The sequence below is a fragment of the Fundulus heteroclitus genome, chromosome 3 (genome assembly GCF_011125445.2).
Source record: "Fundulus heteroclitus isolate FHET01 chromosome 3, MU-UCD_Fhet_4.1, whole genome shotgun sequence".
NCBI classification, from domain to species: Eukaryota; Metazoa; Chordata; class Actinopteri; order Cyprinodontiformes; family Fundulidae; genus Fundulus; species Fundulus heteroclitus.
Window position 1 is genome coordinate 32,099,688 of NC_046363.1, and position 19,507 is coordinate 32,119,194.

Sequence of the window (19,507 nt, forward strand, 5' to 3'; positions counted from 1 at the left end):
GTAAAATATCTACACCAGTAATAGTGAAAGCTTTAACAAAGTTTTTTTTCATTGTTTGGTTTACCTCGGGTTGTGCAGACTGACCAAGGATCTAACTTTATGTCAAAAGTTTTTGCACAGGTTTTAAAACAACTTGACATAAAGCACTGTCACTCCAGCGCTTATCACCCAGAAAGTCAGGGGGCACTCGAGCGTTTCCATCAAACGTTAAAAACAATGCTTCGCACCTACTGTTTGGAGTTCGAAAAGGACTGGGATGAAGGGGTACATTTACAACTGTTTTCCATACGAGAAGTGTTTCAGGAGTCTCTGGGGTTCAGTCCGTCGGACTTGGTTTTTGCTCACACTGTTCGTGGGCCATTAAAATTATTAAAAGAGAAGTGGTTGTGTGAAAGATCGGACCAAAACTTATTGGACTATGTGAGTAACTTTCGGCTGAAGCTGAGCCGTGCGTGTGAGATAGCCAAAGATAGTCTAAAAACTGCACAGGCTAAAATGAAGTCCTGGTTTGACAGAAATGCAGTAATGAGAGTTTTTGAGCCTGGTGATAAAGTATTGGTGTTACTTCCAGTTCCGGGTTCTAGCTTACAAGCACGCTACAGTGGCCCTTATGTGGTCAAGAGGAAAGTCGGAGATAGAGATTATTTGGTCTCTATTCCTGATCGGAGGCGGAAATCTCGCCTATGTCATGTTAATATGCTGAAGCCTTACATCGAGCGTGCAGCCTCTCTGACTGTCAGTTGTGTTTCTAGTGAATCAGCTGACGTATGTGTCGGGGCCGGTGCAGATGCAGGGGAGGAGCTGTGTGGTGCTGAACCTGAAGGTGACGTCTTTTTCCCGGATGTCTCTAAAGGAAAGTTTCCAAATTCAGAAGTGCTGGAAAACTTACCTCTCTTGTTGTCTCACCTTGATTTTTTTTCCAAGCAGGCTGATGTCATTAATTTGATCCAGACTTATGCGTCGCTGTTTGCAGACATTCCCACTCAGACTCGTGTGCTTAGCCATGACATTGATGTTGGTGATTCCAAGCCCATTAAACAGCACCCTTACAGAGTGAACCCGGACAAACGACGCCGTTTGAAAACACAGGTGGAGTACATGGTGAAACATGGACTTGCTGTTGCCAGCAGTAGTGCGTGGAGTTCGCCGTGCCTCCTTACAGTTAAAGCCAATGGAGAAGACCGTTTCTGTACGGATTTCAGGAAGGTAAATGGGGTGACTAAGCCGGATTGTTATCCATGGCCAAGGGTGAGTGTTTCTGTGTGTGGCTTAGTGTCATTGATGTCATTGTTTGTTTGTATACTCAGTAATTTAGCAGCTAAACAAACGGACGGCCATTTTAGATTCATACAAACCACATGTGAACAATAGGGTGCCTTAAATGTTTGAGCACTTGTTTATATTAGGTTTTCTTTACATTTCATGTTGACTAATTTATATAGTGCGTATTTATTGGATTTTCATGGATGTTATTTATATTGAACTTTATATTTATTGAATATGCATATTGACTGAAAATTGGAATTATTTATAGTGCAAAGAGTGCCATTTATTGAATTTGTGTGTGCACACTAGAATGTTTGATTTATATATTGAGAAAATGGTCCTGTTTTATTATTCAGGCCAGGTTTGATGGCGAGCTGAAGATCCAGGCCTAGAGCCCAAGAAAGATTTGCCCTTTTGCGTGCGTGAAGACTTGTTGATCTCCTGCCAGGCTGGTAGGAGGCTCCTTGCAGCCAACGAACAATTCTGTTCTTCTCTGATCTGACTTGAGTCAGTCAGGACCTGCACTGCACCAAGCACTTTAAAAAGAACTTGCTTGGGACCTTTAACCAACCCCAGCTTGGGGTGAATGAACTGAAGGGTGTGGGTTCATTAATTGTAGAATTGATCAATTTGTTGTTTTTTTTCTGTTTTATTTTGTTTTTTTTCTTTTGCGCATTTTATATGGCCATTTGAATGTTTCACTGTTGTGGGGAGACCACGCAAAAGAAAGGTTTAACAATTTATTAAAGTAAATAAACGTGCTAGTGTAGGTCAGTGGTGTATGTAATGTTGGGATGTATAAGGTGTGTGAAAGTGTACATGGATCAAACTAAACTAAAAGCTGGAGCAGGAGGCCAGAGGAGTCCATGGAGAGCAGAGCCAGAGAGAGACGCAGCCATGAGCTCTGGGCCAATTTATAGGAGGCCATTGCAGGTGTGGTACTCAGGTCCGCCGCCCACTTCCTGGAAGCACAAACCAGAGGAGCAGTCTCTTCACGATAAAGGCGGCCTTGGCCGTCACACTCCCCCCCAGAAGAAAAGGGCCCCGCAGCGGGACCTTCCAGAGAAGCCCGGTTCCAGTTTCGCTGTACCTTTATGTCCATGATGGCCCTGGGACATGGGGTCACCACCGTGCTGTCCCGGAATAACATAGCACGGTGGGTCAGTGAACGAAAGAGAAGTCCGGCCCAGTGATCCCCTTCTCCAGTCACAGTCTGCTCAGCAACCCGGCACCTGGGAGCAAATTAAGAGGAGAGAGACTAGAGGAGAGAGAAGAGGTCTTAAACAGGGGCACGGGACAGGGCATCAGCCATGACATTTTCTGTTCCCTTGATATGTTTAATGTCAAGATGGTACGGCTGCAGGAATAGGGCCCAACGCATGAGCCGCTGTTTCGGGTTCTGGAGAGAGTTTAGAAATGTTAGAGGGTTGTGATCGGAATAAACGGTCAGGCATGTTCCAGAGTCTATATACACCTGGAAGTGCTGTAAAGCCAATATTAAAGCCAACGCTTCCTTTTCGATTACTGAATAGTTAAGCTGGTACGAATTAAATTTCTTAGAAAAGAAACTGACGGGATGGTCAATCCCCTGTTCATCAGCCTGTAAGAGAACAGCTCCAGCCCCAACATGGCTGGCATCGACCTGCAGCTTGAACGGCTGATTGAAACTAGGTGCGAGCAGTACAGGAGCTGAACAGAGAAGAGACTTTACATCTTCCAATGCTTTCTGGCATAACGGAGACCAAATAAACTTAACTTTTGCTTTCAATAAATCAGTAAAAGGAGCGACTACACTTGAGAAGTTTCTGCAGAATGAACGGTAATAACCTACGAGCCCCAAGAACCTCATAAGTTCTTTTTTGGTAGTAGACACTGGGAATTCCGAAACTGCTGAAACTTTTGCTGAGATAGGACGAACTTTACCTTGCCCAACAACTTTGCCTAAATAGGTAACTGTAGCTTTAGCGAAATCACATTTTGCAAGATTCAGTGTTAGGTTTCCATTGGCCAAGCGATCAAACATACTTAAAACATTTTAAAACAAACCGAAAAACATGCACATGCAACAACAGACTTGCAATAAGAACAGACACACCAGAAAATCCTGATCTGCATTAAATAAACAATCTTTTTAAACAATAAATCCAAATTTCAATAAAGGCCAAATCATTTAGAAATGACAATTATAGTAAGTGTAGTTGGGAAACAGATGAAAGCCTAATGTCTCTCCTGCTGTCTTCTTGGAATCAGCCAAGTTGTTTTGCAACCCAGCATTTTGTCTTATTATACACCATAAGAAACAAAAAAACAAAAACTAATCAGTCAAAGTAAAACTACAACAGAGAATAAAATCCTTTAAAAATACTTATGCTTCATCCCACAAAGAATATCTATGAAATATGAAATAACAGACACAAGTATAAAATTACAGGTTACCATCCCATACCATCTTTATTTATAAAGCACTTAAAAACAAAGTGATGCACATTGCTACAAGCTAAAACATATCCATTAAAATAAATAAATAAAAGGATAATGCATTAAAAAGCTTAAAAGAAACATTAAAACCAATCAAGAGGGCGAGTAGGGATGAAGAGGTACAGAGGGGGCAAGGTCATTTAAAACCAAAATAAGAATTTTAAAATTAACTCTAAAATACACTGGGAGCCAATGGAGTGAGGCCAGAATAGGGGTAATATCTTCTGTTTTTTTTTTTTTTTTTTTTGAGTACCTATTAAAAGACCCGCCCCAGCGTTTTGAACCAGCGGTAGACGAGAAAGCAAAGACTGATTCACTCCAACATAGAGTTCATTACAGTAATCCAGGCGGGGTGATATAAAAGCATGGATCACTGTTTCAAGGAGCTGTCTTGACAGAAAAAAAATAGTTTTGCCAGCTGCCTTAAGTGATAAAAACATGATCTAACAACCACACTGATCCGACCATCTAATTTAAAATCACTGTATAATTTAAAACCCAAATCAGTGACACTTAGTTTAAAGGTTGGAGGTTACTGCTGGAGAAGTTTGATCAAAGTAATAAATCTAGCAGTTTTCTTGCAAATCATTGGAAAATGAGTAAAGAAAATGTATTTCTTTCATTATTAACTGACAACAATGTGTAAGGCAAGGCAAGTTTATTTGAAAAGCACATTTCAGTAACAAGATAATTCAAAGTGCTGTACATGAACAGAAGGTAAGAACAGAGAACATTAAAGAGCGAAGCACATTGCAGTGGAATAGCAGCAGGTCAAGATGTAAGACAAATTGGACTACAAACTGAAACACAAACTTTTTAAGGCAACTCTAATCAAAAAGGTTCTTAACCTTGATTTAAAGGAACTCAGGGTTTAAGCACGTTTACAGTCTTCTGGGAGTTTGTTCCAGATAAGTTGAGCAAAAGAACTAAATGCTGTTTCTCCGTGTTTGGTTCTGATTCTGGGGATAAAGATGTAACGACTGGACACAGAGGACCCAGAATTCAGCCAGACAAGATCAGATAGTGTTAAAAAAACAAAAACAGTTTGAGACATAAACTGCTGCAGGTCGAGGGTGAATCACTAGCTTCTGGGACAGGAACCACTTCTCACAATCTGGAAACATTATTTAGTTGCTAAGCTATTCAGGGATTTATATACTAATGGAAGTATTTTAAAGTGTATTCTCTTAGATACAGGGAGCCAGTGTAAGGACTTCTGAACTGGGGTGCTATACTCTTCTTTCTCAGTCTTAGTGAGGGCAGGGGCAGCAGCGTTCTTGTAACAACTGCAGCTGTCTGATCGACTTTTTTGGCAGCTCTGAACACACCACAACAAAGATTAAAGTCAACATATGCTGCAGCTTTGCATCTTAGTTAATATTAACTGGATGGTCACAGCTCTTTGCTCAGTTATGGATGAATAAAGCCGTGTAGGAGGTGTCAGTGTGACTACTACGGGTTCTTCCGGCTTGTATCATTTTAGTTTAGGTCATCTTTGATCTTTGATCTCATAAGACAGGAAACATAGCTGTACTTGAGCAAGTCACTAACCAAAGACTTTTGTTAATTTTTTTACCCGTTACACACCATTCGGTGAGTATGCTTTGGTTGTGTTACCAAACAAATATTGCAAAAAAGTATTCTTTTGTTATTTAAGATCTGTTGTTTGGACTCAGGAAATGACTCCAGTTTATATGTCCGGGTACGGAGAAGTGTGAGTTGAATCATAAAAAGCCTCATGTAAACTAGAAGGTCAACAGAGACCCAGAGGGTTGAACATTGGATTCCTGCTGTGTTTCTGGTTAAATCCTGATATTTTATGTGGCTTTTCCAGAATCAAACACAACATGAGAGACAAGGCACTTGAAATTGAATTTGATTAAGTAATTCAGAGCTTTCATCTGTTTTCATTATTAGAATCAGAAATAAGCAGGGTGTTCTGCATGCATGAACACCCTGCTACTACAACAGGCATTTTTAATGCTATTTTTTTCCTTTTGCTTTAGGTAAGCTATGGATTTAGGTGTGAGAAGTGAGATTCTTCTGTCATTTTACATCATCTCCTTCCTCTTTGGGCTTCCAGCGAATTTGGTGGCTCTGTATGCCTTTAGCATCAAGATCCACTGCAAGCCCCTCCCAACAGACATCCTGCTGCTGAATCTGACTGTTTCAGACCTGCTATTCTTGATCGTTCTTCCTCTCAAGATGCACGAGGCAGCATCAGAGATGAAGTGGAATTTGCCCAACTTCTTGTGCTCCATCACCTCCTTTACCTTTTTCTCAACGATCTACACCAGCTCCTTGTTGCTGATGGCAGTCAGTGTGGTCCGCTACATAGGTGTGGCCTTTCCTGTGACTTATCAACAGCTGCGAAAAGCATTGTACCCGATCATCATCAGTGCTATCATTTGGCTGATCTCAGCGGCACACTGCAGCATTACCTTCATTGTCCAGCATCACCCATCCCTGTCCAGCTCAAACTCGTCTGTTTGCTATGAGAATTTTACACAGAAGCAGCTGGAGATCCTCCTCCCAGTGCGTTTGGAGTTTTTCATTGTGCTCTGCCTTGTGCCTCTTCTAATTTCCATTTACTGCTACCTGCGCTTGATTTTGATCCTGTACAGCCGTCCCAGGATAACCTGGATGCAGAAGAGGAAGGCTATTGGCATGGCCTTGGGGACTCTTGCTGTGTTTCTCATTTGTGTTCTCCCATACAATTTCTCTCATTTATTGGGTTTCTTTCAGGGCAAGAGCCCTGAATGGAGGTACTACACTCTGCTTCTCAGCACACTGAACACCTGTATTGATCCCATTATATTCTATTTTTCCTCCTCAGTCTTCCACTGCGGTAGCAAGAAATCTATTTTCAGAAAGCGTGGTCTTAATGATGTAAAGATGGAAATGAAGGGAACATGCTCGAACTGAAATTGAATGCGTTCATTGAATATGTAGATTCTTTTGACAGGTTTGCTTTTTAGTCCCTTTATTCAGTTCTAAACTCTTTTTTTGTGGGAGGACCTCCTCTTTTTATTCTTAGTTGTGCAAGCATGAACTTTGGTCGAGATTTTCATAAGAAAACCACTTAACCTTGCCGTGTACGATTTTAAACTTCAGAATATCATTAGTCACTAGGAAACTGTCAGTTTTAATCTTATAGATTGATTAAATAAGAGTTGGCATTTTTTTTCTCTGCATTAAAGCAGACTTTTTTGCACTAATGGACTCTGTAGACATACAGTATGTAGAATGTAGGTGTAGATAACAACAAGCATGAACAATAAAACATAAATTAATGTATAATTTGCACAGAGACCTAGAACAAGATAGAAAGAGACCAAATTGAAAATCCAAACAGAACAATGAAACTATTTTTCAAACTTTTATACATGGTTGGATGTGAAACTAGATTGATGTATGATTAGTTATGATATGCAAATGTTTTTTTTTCTATCAACACAAAATGAAATAAATACCAACTCATAGCAGCTGCAACTGTGAGATATTTTCTGATTAAAAATGTCATGCCTGAGTACTGAGTATCCCCCTGTATTATGTAGTATTCTAATTAAAAAAAAAACCTCAGCATTTTCTATGTGATAAACAACCTGTGAAGAGTGTTGTGGCTGTTGCAGCCGAGACGAGTATGTTGAACAAAGAGAAATTACAGTCACTAAAACAGTTGCCCTGTAAGTTTACAGTCATAAAAGGACATTGGTAACAAAGGGAGCTGCTTTGGAGGGTGCTGAAGGTCACTTCATTTGGATATTACCTGGGAACATCAGGCAGGGTTACATAATCATGATGTAATGATGTTACACTCCAGCAGACTCGAGCAAAGAAAATAAGACTCATTTTAGTTTTCTATGTAGTTCTTGAACTTGTGTGCTTCAGTGCAGATGGAGCGACATGGTAGCATTAATAAATGCTTTCTCAAACAGCCTGTTGAAAAAAATATGCACGTTAAAAATCACAAGAATAAACAAAAGTAATAAAACTAGGATTTTGAGGTTTATGGTTTTTGTTTGGTTTAACACTGTTTATTCCATGGCTCAAGTAGCTCTAACTAAAAAGTCATATACAAGAATCAAAAAATATTCAGGGAGAAACCTGATTTGAGACTAATAGGAATATATAGTGAAGAATTATTGCCAAAGGAAACAACGACCACAGCTGAGTTTGTTAGATCAGGATCCTCTGATGCTTATTACCCAAACAACACGCACACTCATGGATCAGAGGAAAGGTTAACACTCAATGCTGCATAATTACTGACAGATGAAACATAAACTGAGTGGAAGCATGTAGGCAGCAGGAGGATAGAGGCAGCTGAGGGAGGCTGGGTGTGAGGAAATACTAAGTAATCTAGTTTCCTTCCTCTGTCTTTCATTTGATAAGTAAAAATTCCATATGTAGAATGTGCGAGACTAAGTCGAGAAAAGACACTAATTCAGGGCACAAATTCAAAGCTAATGTGTGTTCCCTCCTACTAAGGGTTTTTTTACAATAAAACTGTTGACTAATAAAAATACACAAGCTGTATTTTTATTAGTCAACAGTTCCCTGGCATTAAACAGGGGATAGTTTTCTCACATTTGACGTAATATATCCTGTTCACATTAACATGCAAGCAACTTCTTCTGGGTGGATTCATTTTAGGTATGCATTAAGAATGTACTTGTAAAACAGCAAAAGTTAACTGTATTGATTAACCTATGAGATAACTTATACAAACAGAAAAATAGAAATGTGCATTTTCACAGATGCCAAGTGACTGGTTTGGTGTAATATTAATATATTATTTTTCTTAATACACACTTAAGAAATGACCATATTAATATGGCATTTTATACCTTTTGATAATGAAAAAAAGTACCCTTATTTTGTGCCCACTGACTAATTTCAAAATAATTGGAGGAGTAATACAATGTAATTCATATAGAAATATGGTGCAGATCGTGAACACCATCCATGGAGACTTTCCCCGTTATTGCTGTGGGGCCCTGCAGATGCACATCAAGTATGTTCCAATACCTTTTAATGATTTAATTGAATACCAGGTACAGAATTATAACAAAAAAATAAACTGGAATTCATAGACATTGATTTTGTGAAAATACAATCTGATTTTTAAGTAATTTGGTTCCACCATGATCCAAAGGAAATCTTCTGACATTCCATTTCCAATGTCCAAAGAGACAGCCCCCTTCAAGCCTAAGAGCATTTTTTTTTTTTTTAGCAGAGGAAAACTCAGTTTGAGCAGAAATCTGACAATCGGCAAAGCCAAGTACTGTGCTGGCGGGGAACCACATGAAAAGCTCCTTAAAGGCTTTACAGCCCATGTGTGACCAAGTTGACACATTTCTTCTCATTCTATTGTTGCAGAGGAGAGAGAAGAAACTGCAATAAAAGGGAAAGCGAAATATTCTAACAGCTTGCATCACCGAGGCCTTGAATGCACTGGAGCATAGTCTTGAGTTTTATTGTTTAGACTGGCAATTTAGATCATGTTATCAAGCTGATTGTATAGTTCAGGATAAATACAAGTCTGTGTCACCTGTGTGTGTCTCCAGCCTATATATAATTTTATTTAAAATAATGTAAGAGCTAAAAAACAATAACTGGCTGAAATGCATATTTGCTACTGCAGCAGAGAAGCATTGAATGGTTCTTTACTTAATGCGGTGAAATCTTTCAGAATGCATCTCCAAAAGCAATTTCTCTAATTTCATACATTCCAATTTAAACCAAACTAATAAAAAGGACGCCTTGAATTGTCGATTTGATTCTACAGAATTTAAGCTTCTTCTTGTTGTGCTTTTTATGATTTATGAATCCTAATATGAATAATATAGTTATTAAAGCTGCTTTACATTTTCAGATTTGGGGCAAACAAGAATATGCAATTCTTTTTATAAATTCAATGAATTAGCTGTTACTTGTTTTTATGCAAACTCAGATGTTTTGTTTTCTTCCTCAGATCCATAACCGAGAGATTAGTGAAAAGTAAAGATGACATGTTGCATAATTTCCTTCCTGATTGGCTTTCCTGCCAATCTGGTGCCTCTATATGGCTTTAGAGACAAGACCCACTCGTAACCGCTACCAACAGACATCCTTTTGCTAAATTATTATCACTGCTGCTTTCTGCCTGATTTCAGGGGCACACTGAAACATCACAGCCAGCACTTATGTCCAGCACCACCGACCCCTGCCCAGCTCAAACAACTCCATTTGCCATGAAAGTCAAAGAGAAGCTGCTGAAAGCCGTATGTTTGAGGGTTCCCTTTATGCTCTTTATGTATGTTTTCTAATTTCCATTTACTGCTACCTGCGCTTGATTTTGACCCCATAACGTCCTCACAGGATGTCCAGGATGCAGACGAGCAAGATTATTGGCATGGCCTTTGAGATGTTTGCTGTCTTCCTTGTTTGTCTTCAGCCATATGTATATGCACATCGATATATACATAGATGTATATATGTATACATATTATATGCTATACCCTTTAACATATGAAACATCTGTCCTTTATCTTCCTATGCAAAACTATGTTTTCAAGAATCTTTTTATTAATGTTATCTAAACAGAGAGGCTAAAAAAGCTTTTAGGTGCTCATATTTATCTGTGTACTCAAATATATTGTGCATTCCACCCTAAAATGTTGTTGGCTTTTTTCCAACAAAACACAACATGTTTCTGGTAAATCTGCAAACGTCCAGATTTTATTAGTGTTCAAAAAGTTATCTATTGATATATCAGTGTTTTGTTTTTTGCCTTGACGTGTCATTTTCTGTTTGCCTCAACGCGGGCCTGCCACTCTTCTGCACTCATGCATTCTGTAGGCACACATGTAGAATATACCTGCAAAACAACAACAAACACGAGCTGTAAATACAATACAATAATAACCACACTGAGCATTTTTTTAAACATCCATGTTTTTTTTTCTTTTGTAATCTCCACAAAATGAGTGAAACAGTGTGTACAGAAACACCTGTATCTGTGCTTTTAACATTCAGACGAGGAGGGGAGTGATCTGGATTCAGGTCTCCACTGGGTGCATCTGGGCCCAGTGTTCTCAGTCTAGGAACATAGCAGCTCCAGACTGCAGCCAGAACTGAGTTTTGGGGTTTGGTTTGGTCTGGTTTGGTTTAGTTTAACCTATTTTTTGGTTTGAATTTATTTTTGTTTCCACCAGACTTTCTTTGCAAATTCACATTATTATAAATATGCACAACCTTCACAGTTGATTTACTGATTTGATACTTGGCTCATTTATTTAGGTTTGATCTCAGGTAATTTAAAGAAAAATGTTAATAGGTTGTTAAAGGAGGATTGTTGCCATTACCTCATAAGTTGGGTCATAAAACTGGGGGTTGGCTTGTCCAGGATTTCTGGAGTCAGCTGCACACTAAAAAGCGTTTCTAGCCATTGGGTTCACTAATTTGTTGAATGATTTGCCATGTTTATTTGTTTGTTATTACGTTACAGTTCAAGTTTTGATAAAACTGAAGGCTCATCCAGTTTTCCTGGAATCAGGTGCTGACTGAGAACACTAGACCCTGGTGTTCCCAGTCAGCATCTGACTCCACACCACTCCCACCTTCCCTGAAAGAAGGAATGTTAAAGGTATTGACATGAATGGCTACAGTGACCAAATCTAAAATATTTGAAAAAAAAAGCAAATATTGTTCAGAATTAAATTGTTTTGTGTGTGTGTGTGTGTGTGTGTGTGTGTGTGTGTGTGTGTGTGTGTGTGTGTGTGTGTGTGTGTAAAAAGTCAAATGTAAGTCTTGCGTGGTGCATCCTTCTTGATGATATAGTATTTTATTGAAAATAATAATAATAATAATAATAATAATAATAATAATAATAATAAATGAAGCTGCAGAGTTTTTCAGAAAAACATAAGCACAGGTTTTACACTGTGTAGGCCAGTGAATGTGTTTTACAAGAGTGACCTTGTTTGTCTGGTTAAAACCCAAGAACAAAATTCAATAATATTGGACAAGAATGACACATACTGGTGTCTATTTTGGAATATTAAAGTGGTTTTTAAGAGCTGCATGTTTTGGTATCATCAGTGAGATGCAATATTTCAACAAAAATTGGCAACTTGAAAGTGAAAACCAACCTGCAAAGAATGTCATGAGTAGTGCCACCCAGCCCAGTATGTAGGACCAAGAGAAACGCCAGTCACCAAAACGCTTGCCCAGGAAGTTCACCGTCACTCCCGTGTAAATGGCCATTGCAAGCAGAACAAAGAGAGCTGGTGTGAAAACAGAGAGTGACTCGTCATGAGGTGTTTATCCGTAAAACTAATGGGCTCTTTATTTGGAATTTACCCAGGAACTAATGGTTAAACAGAAGCCAATGTTTTACTTTTATTTTGCATTGTAACCAAATTATCTGGTAAATGCAGTTTCATACAAACAGAGGGGGGAGGGAGCATATCTGGCGATGGGTTGTCGTGTCTATGACTTACTTGAAACAAAGAACATGATCCCTGCTGCAAATGAGCGGTTGAATCTCTCAAACGCAGAGAAATGAGCAAATGAGAGGATTCCTGCGATGATGCCAGCAAAGCAGGTCATGGCGGACAGGATCATGAAAGCTCGAGTGGCATTCCAGTAGGCTGTGGAGGAGAGGACAAGCTTAAGAAAGAATCCACACAAGCTTTATACAGAAATGACCCAAATTAGATGGGCCTTGCAGTTTCACTAAAAATTTAGGTTACAATTTTCATTTCCTGTCTTCCTTTGTTTTTGCTGAATTGATTTCTTGTAAGATGTTTTCGTGTGCAGCGAGATGCAAAAGACACCAGGTACAACTGCAGTTCTTAAATTAGTGCCAACACTGTTCAAGATAAGAACAGTGTTGGCACGTTATTGTCCAACAATGGAGAAAATTAGGCGTGACAGCACCAAAGATACAGACAGTAAAACACCCAGGTGTATTTAAAACTGTCAACTAAAAGATTTAAGATATTTTATATATATATATATATATATATATATATATATATATATATATATATATATATATATATATATATACTTTTAATCTTTCAAAATATAAGAAGAGAATACTAATAACTTATAGTCAGACTCTTGCAACCTGTTGTGGTTCAAATGAAAATATACCTGCAGCTTTGTTCCAGTTTTAATTTGATGCTCAGCTCATGCGCCTTAATGGGCCTTCAGTAAAACATTTTTACAGCGCTCATTGTCCACTTGGTTTGGATTAACAATGCCAAAAAAATTACTTTGTCAAACTCAATCCAGGTGGAAAACCAGTAACATTCAGATAATGCACAGCTTTGCTCTGTGACTGATGGGAGAGCTGCTTGTCTTATACCATTTTAATCCTTTTAAACAGGAGGGAACAGACATCAGGCAGGCTAAATGAGGATGTGACTTTCTTTAGTCATTGCGCTTATTTGTATTACAAACATAATGATGTTATTTCCTTCAGATAATAATTTATCTTACCACACCTTAACAGATATGACAATGAATTCATCTTTTTTTCCTTAAAAAAAAACAAAACAAAAAAAAAAAGACTTACCAATGCTGTCGGTCTGCATGTAGCATTTGCCAGACATGCAGTACCTCCACAGGCCCTGATGGGCAAAGCTGCCCGAAAGGCGGTACTGCATCCAGTAGTCTGTTGCTGTGGAGACCACCAGCAAGATGTTCCCCACAATGGCACAGAACAGGCCCCCTCCCATGAAGCTGTACATCATGAGTGACGCTAAGACGCCGGCAAAGGCTTTATGCTCTGCAAACAAGGGCACAAAGTCAACTTATTAGTAAACGTGTGGACACAAGTCAGATATAAGTCCCACATTTAGTGACTTTAGAACAGAGATGATTAAATCAAGAAAGACTCGGATTTGAATCTTTTAAGTTGAAATCAGATTCAATGTTACAACAAAGTTTGCCATGTAAAACAAGGGTCGCCTATACATTTTTTTAAAATCAACAGTTAACTTTTTTAGTTTAGAGTCAGTTCACACTCGCTGCAAAGAGTGGCACAACATCTCGTGGCACCAGATTTTATCAGGCATGGGACAGTGGCCCATAAACATGATTTATGTTCAAGTAGTTTATTGTTGTGTTGTAATCACAGACCTCTACCAGCTCCATGACATGGTAGGAAGTTACAGGAAAAAAACAAATACATGTAGAATGATCTATTTGGTTACACGAATGGTCAAACAAAAATTAATTACAGTATGCAAAACACCTAAAAATACGGAAAGAGAAGGAACAGAGCTCAATTTTCATCCAGCATTTGCTGTTACACAAACAATGACAAGTCCATGGGCTTTCCTGAGATAATGAGAAAATAAGTGTTTCATAAGAAGAAAACTACATGGAAATACTGCTCTTGGCTTTTCTAAGTGACCAATATCTAGTTAATGTTATTTTAACAGCTAAGTAAATACTCTTGATTTCAAATGAATTTATGTGGGCTTTTATAAGTTCTTTTATAAGTGTGATGTCAATTGTTTAAAGAAAAATCCATAAATGGTGAAAAATGTCTTCAGATTTAGGCTGTTTAGTAAAAAGGTGATGTATTGCATCAATTACCAAACAGTTCAAGTGTCAGTCTCATTCCAACATCATAAAGAATGATAAAACATAGACTGAAAAGCAACAAATGCCTGCAGTTGTTAATAAAAAAACAAAATAATATTTCTAAAGAAAGCTACTCAAATGCAATAGCCACCTAATTTTATGTGATCTAATAAAAAACATTCTTTGAACAAATAAGAACAAATAATTAGTAAAGTAACCAAATACCTCATTTTGTTAAGCACCATTAATAACATTTCAGAAAGTATTATTAGTCCATCATGACATTACAAATTTGTTCAGCTTACTTATGTAAGAATCACATTTCCAGCAGTCGAACTTGGGTTTCACCTCATGTTTTGTGCGTCTTGACTTTGGACTCAACTTGGGATTTGACTCAAGAATATACTGATTTGTGAGATGCAAAACAACAACTTAGTCCCAGCTCTGCCTTTTGTAGCCTATTATTCATATTACTTGTTGGGAAAACCAAGAACACATTGGACAAAGCAGTCAGGATGCAAGTTTAGAACTTGAGATTTAACACTGCACTTGTTTGTCTTTACTTAGAACTCAATTTGGGACATGCATGTACTTAACTGGGATTTTACTGGTGTTGCACTTCTGGGTTTGCAAACAATAATAGTTTCACCTCTTACTATACGTAACCTAAAAATTTTCTGTACCAAATCTGATAGTATGCATGCTTATTTACATAGAATTACATTGCGAAGGCAGGGATCACTCTGTCTACCACAAAATCGGATACAGTTACCATTGTTTTTATTTTTGTCAAGTCAAATGGTAAAGGGAAGTATGTGCTTACAAAAATGTATTTTTCCTATTTGTTTTCCTTCTTTAAGCATAACTACTCTTTGCAGCAGCAGTGTTGAATGCATTTCCCTTCGTCTCCTCTAACATTAAGGCAGCCTTCTCTGTCAGCCTGGCAGAACGTGCTGCATTATCTGTCAAGTTTACTGCCGACTAGGGTTTTTATTTGTATTAACATTTACAAGAGCTGCACTTTGAATATTTATGAGGGTGCATGTAGATAGAGATTGCTTTGGGCAGTCGTTTAAAAAAAAAAAAAAGCCGTCCGTCATGAAAGCTGGAGGTTTCACAAACCTATTAAACCCAGCACGAAAAGCAAAACCCAAATCATAAATTAGCCCATGACCATGACAGTAAGCACACAAAATGTTAGAGTTTAGAAAAAGACAATAATGATTTAAATAAGGTTGCATGTGTAATAAAGTAGCTATTTAAGCTTGACCAGCATCTCACACACGTGTTTCACGCTTACTGGACTTTCTAAATGAAATAATAAAAAAAAATAAAAATAAAAAAAAATTTCACCAAATAAAAATGTAGATTTACAATGTACACAATGTATCTATGTACACATGTAGATTTTTCACTATTTTATGTAGACTTCTTATTCTCTCTGCATGTGCAGTTCAGCTATTTAATTCATAAGGAAAACCAAAAACACATTGCACAGGACTGGTTGATGGGATACAGATTTTCAGCTAAAACCTTAAAACCTTGTGATGAAAAGACAAAGGCCTGAAGGCCTCCAGGGTCCACAAGTAAGCAATGCACCTGTTGGCTTTCATCAAATTGCATTTTACTCTTGTAAACTCATCGCAAAAAAGAAAAAAAAACAAGAAATTGCCACTCCAAATCAACCTACCTGAATTCCTCAGGATATATGAACCCTCTTAAGTATCAGCCCTCCTCAGGGAGAGAGTGAGAGAGAGTGCAAACCAGGAGTGAGCAAAACGTCAAAGAGGAAGCTCTAGGCTGAATTCCAAAAGGTTATCCCCCAACTTTCTGTTGATGGAGGCAAAATCCTTTAAAACAATCAGCACAGAACAAATGCATTTGAGCTGGTGGGCCACAAGCCACGTGACACTTTCAAACTAAACTACATGGGAGCCTTTTGGGGGTTCAGGGGACGATGGGAGGGGCGATGGTGCATGGGGAAGGGGGAGGCTCTGGGATACCAGGCCGCTGCTCTACAGTCCTTGTCTGTTGTTCTATCAGTCGTTCTGGAACTGTGGATGTGCAAATGCTTGCAGTACTACTGTGGTCAATGGAATATGCTGAAGTGCACAGTTCCTTTTAGTGTAGCTGGGGTGTGGTCAGAGGGACACGCGCGCTTCGAACAGACGCATGACCAACACGCTGATAAAAATACATCCTGCATGCAAAAAAGCATCAAATATTGTGACACTTTGTGTAAACATACTGTAAATCTGCTGCACTGACAGTAAGAAAGTGGAATTATTGACCATACGTCTATTTTTAGAACTTAAGCAGAAATGACACCACGTTGAGTTGTAAATAGAAATAGGACCAAGTGCAACCGCCCTTCCATTAATGCAACTTCTACACAAGTAGAAATGGCCATTTTCTTGACAATGCAAGACAGCCAATGTAAAACTGCTCATTTAGCAACAAGGTTATAGTTTGCAGTAAAATGAACAGTAAGGTCAGGCTGCACTTGCATTTTAAACCGTATAGACTACTATTAATAATATGACTAAAATCCCATCTAGAGAGAGACAAATGCAAATTAGCTAAGATATAAATGTTAAAGTGTATCATGATTATTAATACTTAAGACTTGCCCCAAACCAAATAGATGTCTTAAGGTATCACATTTCTAAACAATGCATGGTCAGCTATGCTGGGTTTTAGGTTTTCTCTGAAATGCTAAGATGTAAATACAAATGTATCTTTATCTCATTATTTAGTTTCCAATACATAATTACTCCAGCTAAAGACATAGTATGTGGTTTCTCCATAAAAGAGAAGTTTGTTTCTAGGGAAGTGTAATTAGTAAGTCAGTTTGGTTTAATCTAAGAAAATTGTCCAAAAAAAAGAACTGCGTTCAAGCTGATATCAGTACAAGGCTATGATACTGTGGTATTGTCTAAAAAATTTAACATTAGGTTAAAATTTGGTTCAACCTCTGTAATTTGGCATTACAATATCAAACATTGAAATATTAGATATTGAAAAATCACTTGCAATGACATTGAAAAATAGATTTGGCATTATAAAATCAAACATTGAAAAGTCAAACATTGAAAAGTCAAACATTCACAAATTTAACGTTGTTAAAAAGTAAAATTCATGATATTCTGGTTTTATACTGCAGCTTTTTTTCAGTGAGATATGTTTTCATTGTCACTGCAGCGTTCCTTCAACTACGATGTCACTCCAACCTGACACTGTTTTGCCGTCGGGGGCGGGGCTAAATTGAAGGCCCCTTCATGGCCCCTTCCGTTTTTCTGGTGCTACTCGTCATCTACCTGCATTGAACTTATGGAAGGCTCCGGTTCAAGTACCGCTACTTGACCACAAGAAAGTGTATTATTGTCATGAATATTATCTTCACTAGCTTATATATGGAGCTAATGATTGTAGTGACATCGTAGCTGAAGGAACTCTGCAGTGACACTATAAACATCTCTCATTGAAAAAAGTTACAGCATAAAATTAGTCAAACATTGTTACTTTCTAACAATGTTTGATATCAATATTTGATTTTTCAATGTTTGATTTTTTTAATGTTTGACGTTTCAGTGTTAATTTTTTTAATGTTTGATTTTACAATGCCAAATCTCTTTTTCAATATCATAGCAAGCTGTCACTGCTTTAGCTCCATAGATTTTATAGATCTTAGTGTTGATCATGAACACTTTCCCTTCCTGTTGAACTTCATAAAGTTCAACAGGAAGTGAGTGGTACATAAGTCACATTGCCTCACATGACACCAGCTATACCATTGAGCTTATCCATGTCTCATGATAAACTGAGTATCTCTCCTTAATTGGTAGTGATACTAATACGGTTTTCCTTTTATTTCTTGTGTTTCTGTCATGTTCTCTCAAATTCAGCATCAGTCTGAGGAACAGGTTGCCTTCTCTGAGTTTGGTTCTGCATCGGTGTTCTTCCCCTCCCACTTGCTGCTCTAGAGTGTGTGTTGTTTTTTTATTTTTTTTAGAAAAGCATTAGACACCCTTGTGACTTCTAAACATGCATAAATATATTGAATTAAACTTAACCTTAGCTGACCGCCATTACAATGGGTTGAATTTGAAATTACCTTGTTTTGTTAATCTAATTTAGAGATTACTTTCTACAGTTTAACCCATTAAACTGACTTGAAGAAATATTGGTCATTGGATTCTAAGACTGAGCATGATATTGTATATTTGATGTTTTATTTTTTTACTTTTCTACAAGAAAATCAAATTGAAAGTACATTATTGAACAGAACCATTACTAATTCCTTGATGTTTAAGTGTCATCAGTTTGAAATATCTGATTAAGATGCTTAAGACACTTTTAATCAGACACTTTTATTCAGACAAGCTTTTAGTCAAATTACTATTTTATAAGCTGTTCGTATTTTATATCAAATCTATATTTTGATCTATTTTAGTTGTGCTCTGTAAAGCAAGTTGGGATTTTATTGAGGGGTGTTATGTAAGTGCTGTGCAGCAGATGGCGCTGCACCACAGCACCATTTGCTGCAGTGTGAACATCAAGCAGTGATCTCTCAACAAGTGAGACGAATTTGATATATCCGTTCATCATCCTATGATTGATTTAATTTATATGCAAAGATTAAAAGAGGAGTCAACTTCAGTAAGACCACTTAATGACTAAAAACTCCTGATCTCTGATTTACCTCTAAATGTTCTCATTAAGCCTTTCAAAAGAAGGTTAAAAACCTTTACACCAAAATTTGTTCAGAGCAGTTGTGAATGTGCTTGAAAAAAAAAAAAAAGATTATTTGATTCTTTCCCCCTAAATCTTAATAAACACTAAAATCAACAACTTCTGTTGCTTCTAAATTAGTCAAGGATTTACTTATTCTTATTACAATGAAACAAAAGGAGTCATTCTGGTTGTAGCTTTAGAAAACTGTACAACACTTTGAATTGTCTTTTACTGAAAAGTGCTATATAAATAAACTTGTCTTGCCTTCTGAATGTAAATTATGTAGGATTAAAAATACAAAAGAAGATGTTACAGGAAAATGTGAAGCTGCAATGCTTAAAAATTAGGTAAATATTTTCAAGAAAACCCCTCGACTCTCAGCCTGGAAGTAAAACAGAGAAATTCTTGTTTCATAAGAGAAGCATAAATAAATTCTGACAAAAAC

General features: G+C 37.7%; 2 protein-coding genes across 2 annotated transcripts; one reads left to right on the forward strand and one right to left on the reverse strand.

Annotated features, from left to right (window-relative positions):
• Positions 1 to 3,777: 3,777 nt before the first annotated feature.
• Positions 3,778 to 9,497, forward strand: si:ch211-231m23.4 (free fatty acid receptor 2). The gene is made up of 2 exons (XM_021309975.2): positions 3,778 to 5,337; positions 5,751 to 9,497. Exon 2 carries the CDS (start codon positions 5,758 to 5,760, stop codon positions 6,667 to 6,669), a length of 912 nt encoding a protein of 303 aa, XP_021165650.2. The 5' UTR covers positions 3,778 to 5,337; positions 5,751 to 5,757; the 3' UTR covers positions 6,670 to 9,497.
• A 941-nt stretch (positions 9,498 to 10,438) lies between these two features.
• Positions 10,439 to 16,210, reverse strand: lim2.5 (lens intrinsic membrane protein 2.5). Its single transcript, XM_036135235.1, has 5 exons — positions 16,019 to 16,210; positions 13,313 to 13,525; positions 12,231 to 12,380; positions 11,880 to 12,014; positions 10,439 to 10,606 (listed from the first exon to the last, which is right to left on the reverse strand). The coding sequence occupies exons 2-5, from the start codon at positions 13,488 to 13,490 to the stop codon at positions 10,545 to 10,547; spliced, it is 525 nt and encodes a 174-aa protein (XP_035991128.1). The 5' UTR covers positions 13,491 to 13,525; positions 16,019 to 16,210; the 3' UTR covers positions 10,439 to 10,544.
• Between the last annotated feature and the right edge of the window lie 3,297 nt (positions 16,211 to 19,507).

Coding starts and splice junctions, on each gene's coding strand:
- lim2.5 (XM_036135235.1), bottom strand. CDS start 13,490: ATGATGTACAGCTTCATGGGAGGGGGCCTGTTCTGTGCCATTGTGGGG. Junction 12,015..12,230: donor GATCATGTTCTTTGTTTCAA/GTAAGTCATAGA, acceptor TTTTCACACCAG/CTCTCTTTGTTCTGCTTGCA. Junction 10,607..11,879: donor ACTCATGACATTCTTTGCAG/GTTGGTTTTCAC, acceptor GTTGTTTTGCAG/GTATATTCTACATGTGTGCC.
- si:ch211-231m23.4 (XM_021309975.2), top strand. CDS start 5,758: ATGGATTTAGGTGTGAGAAGTGAGATTCTTCTGTCATTTTACATCATC.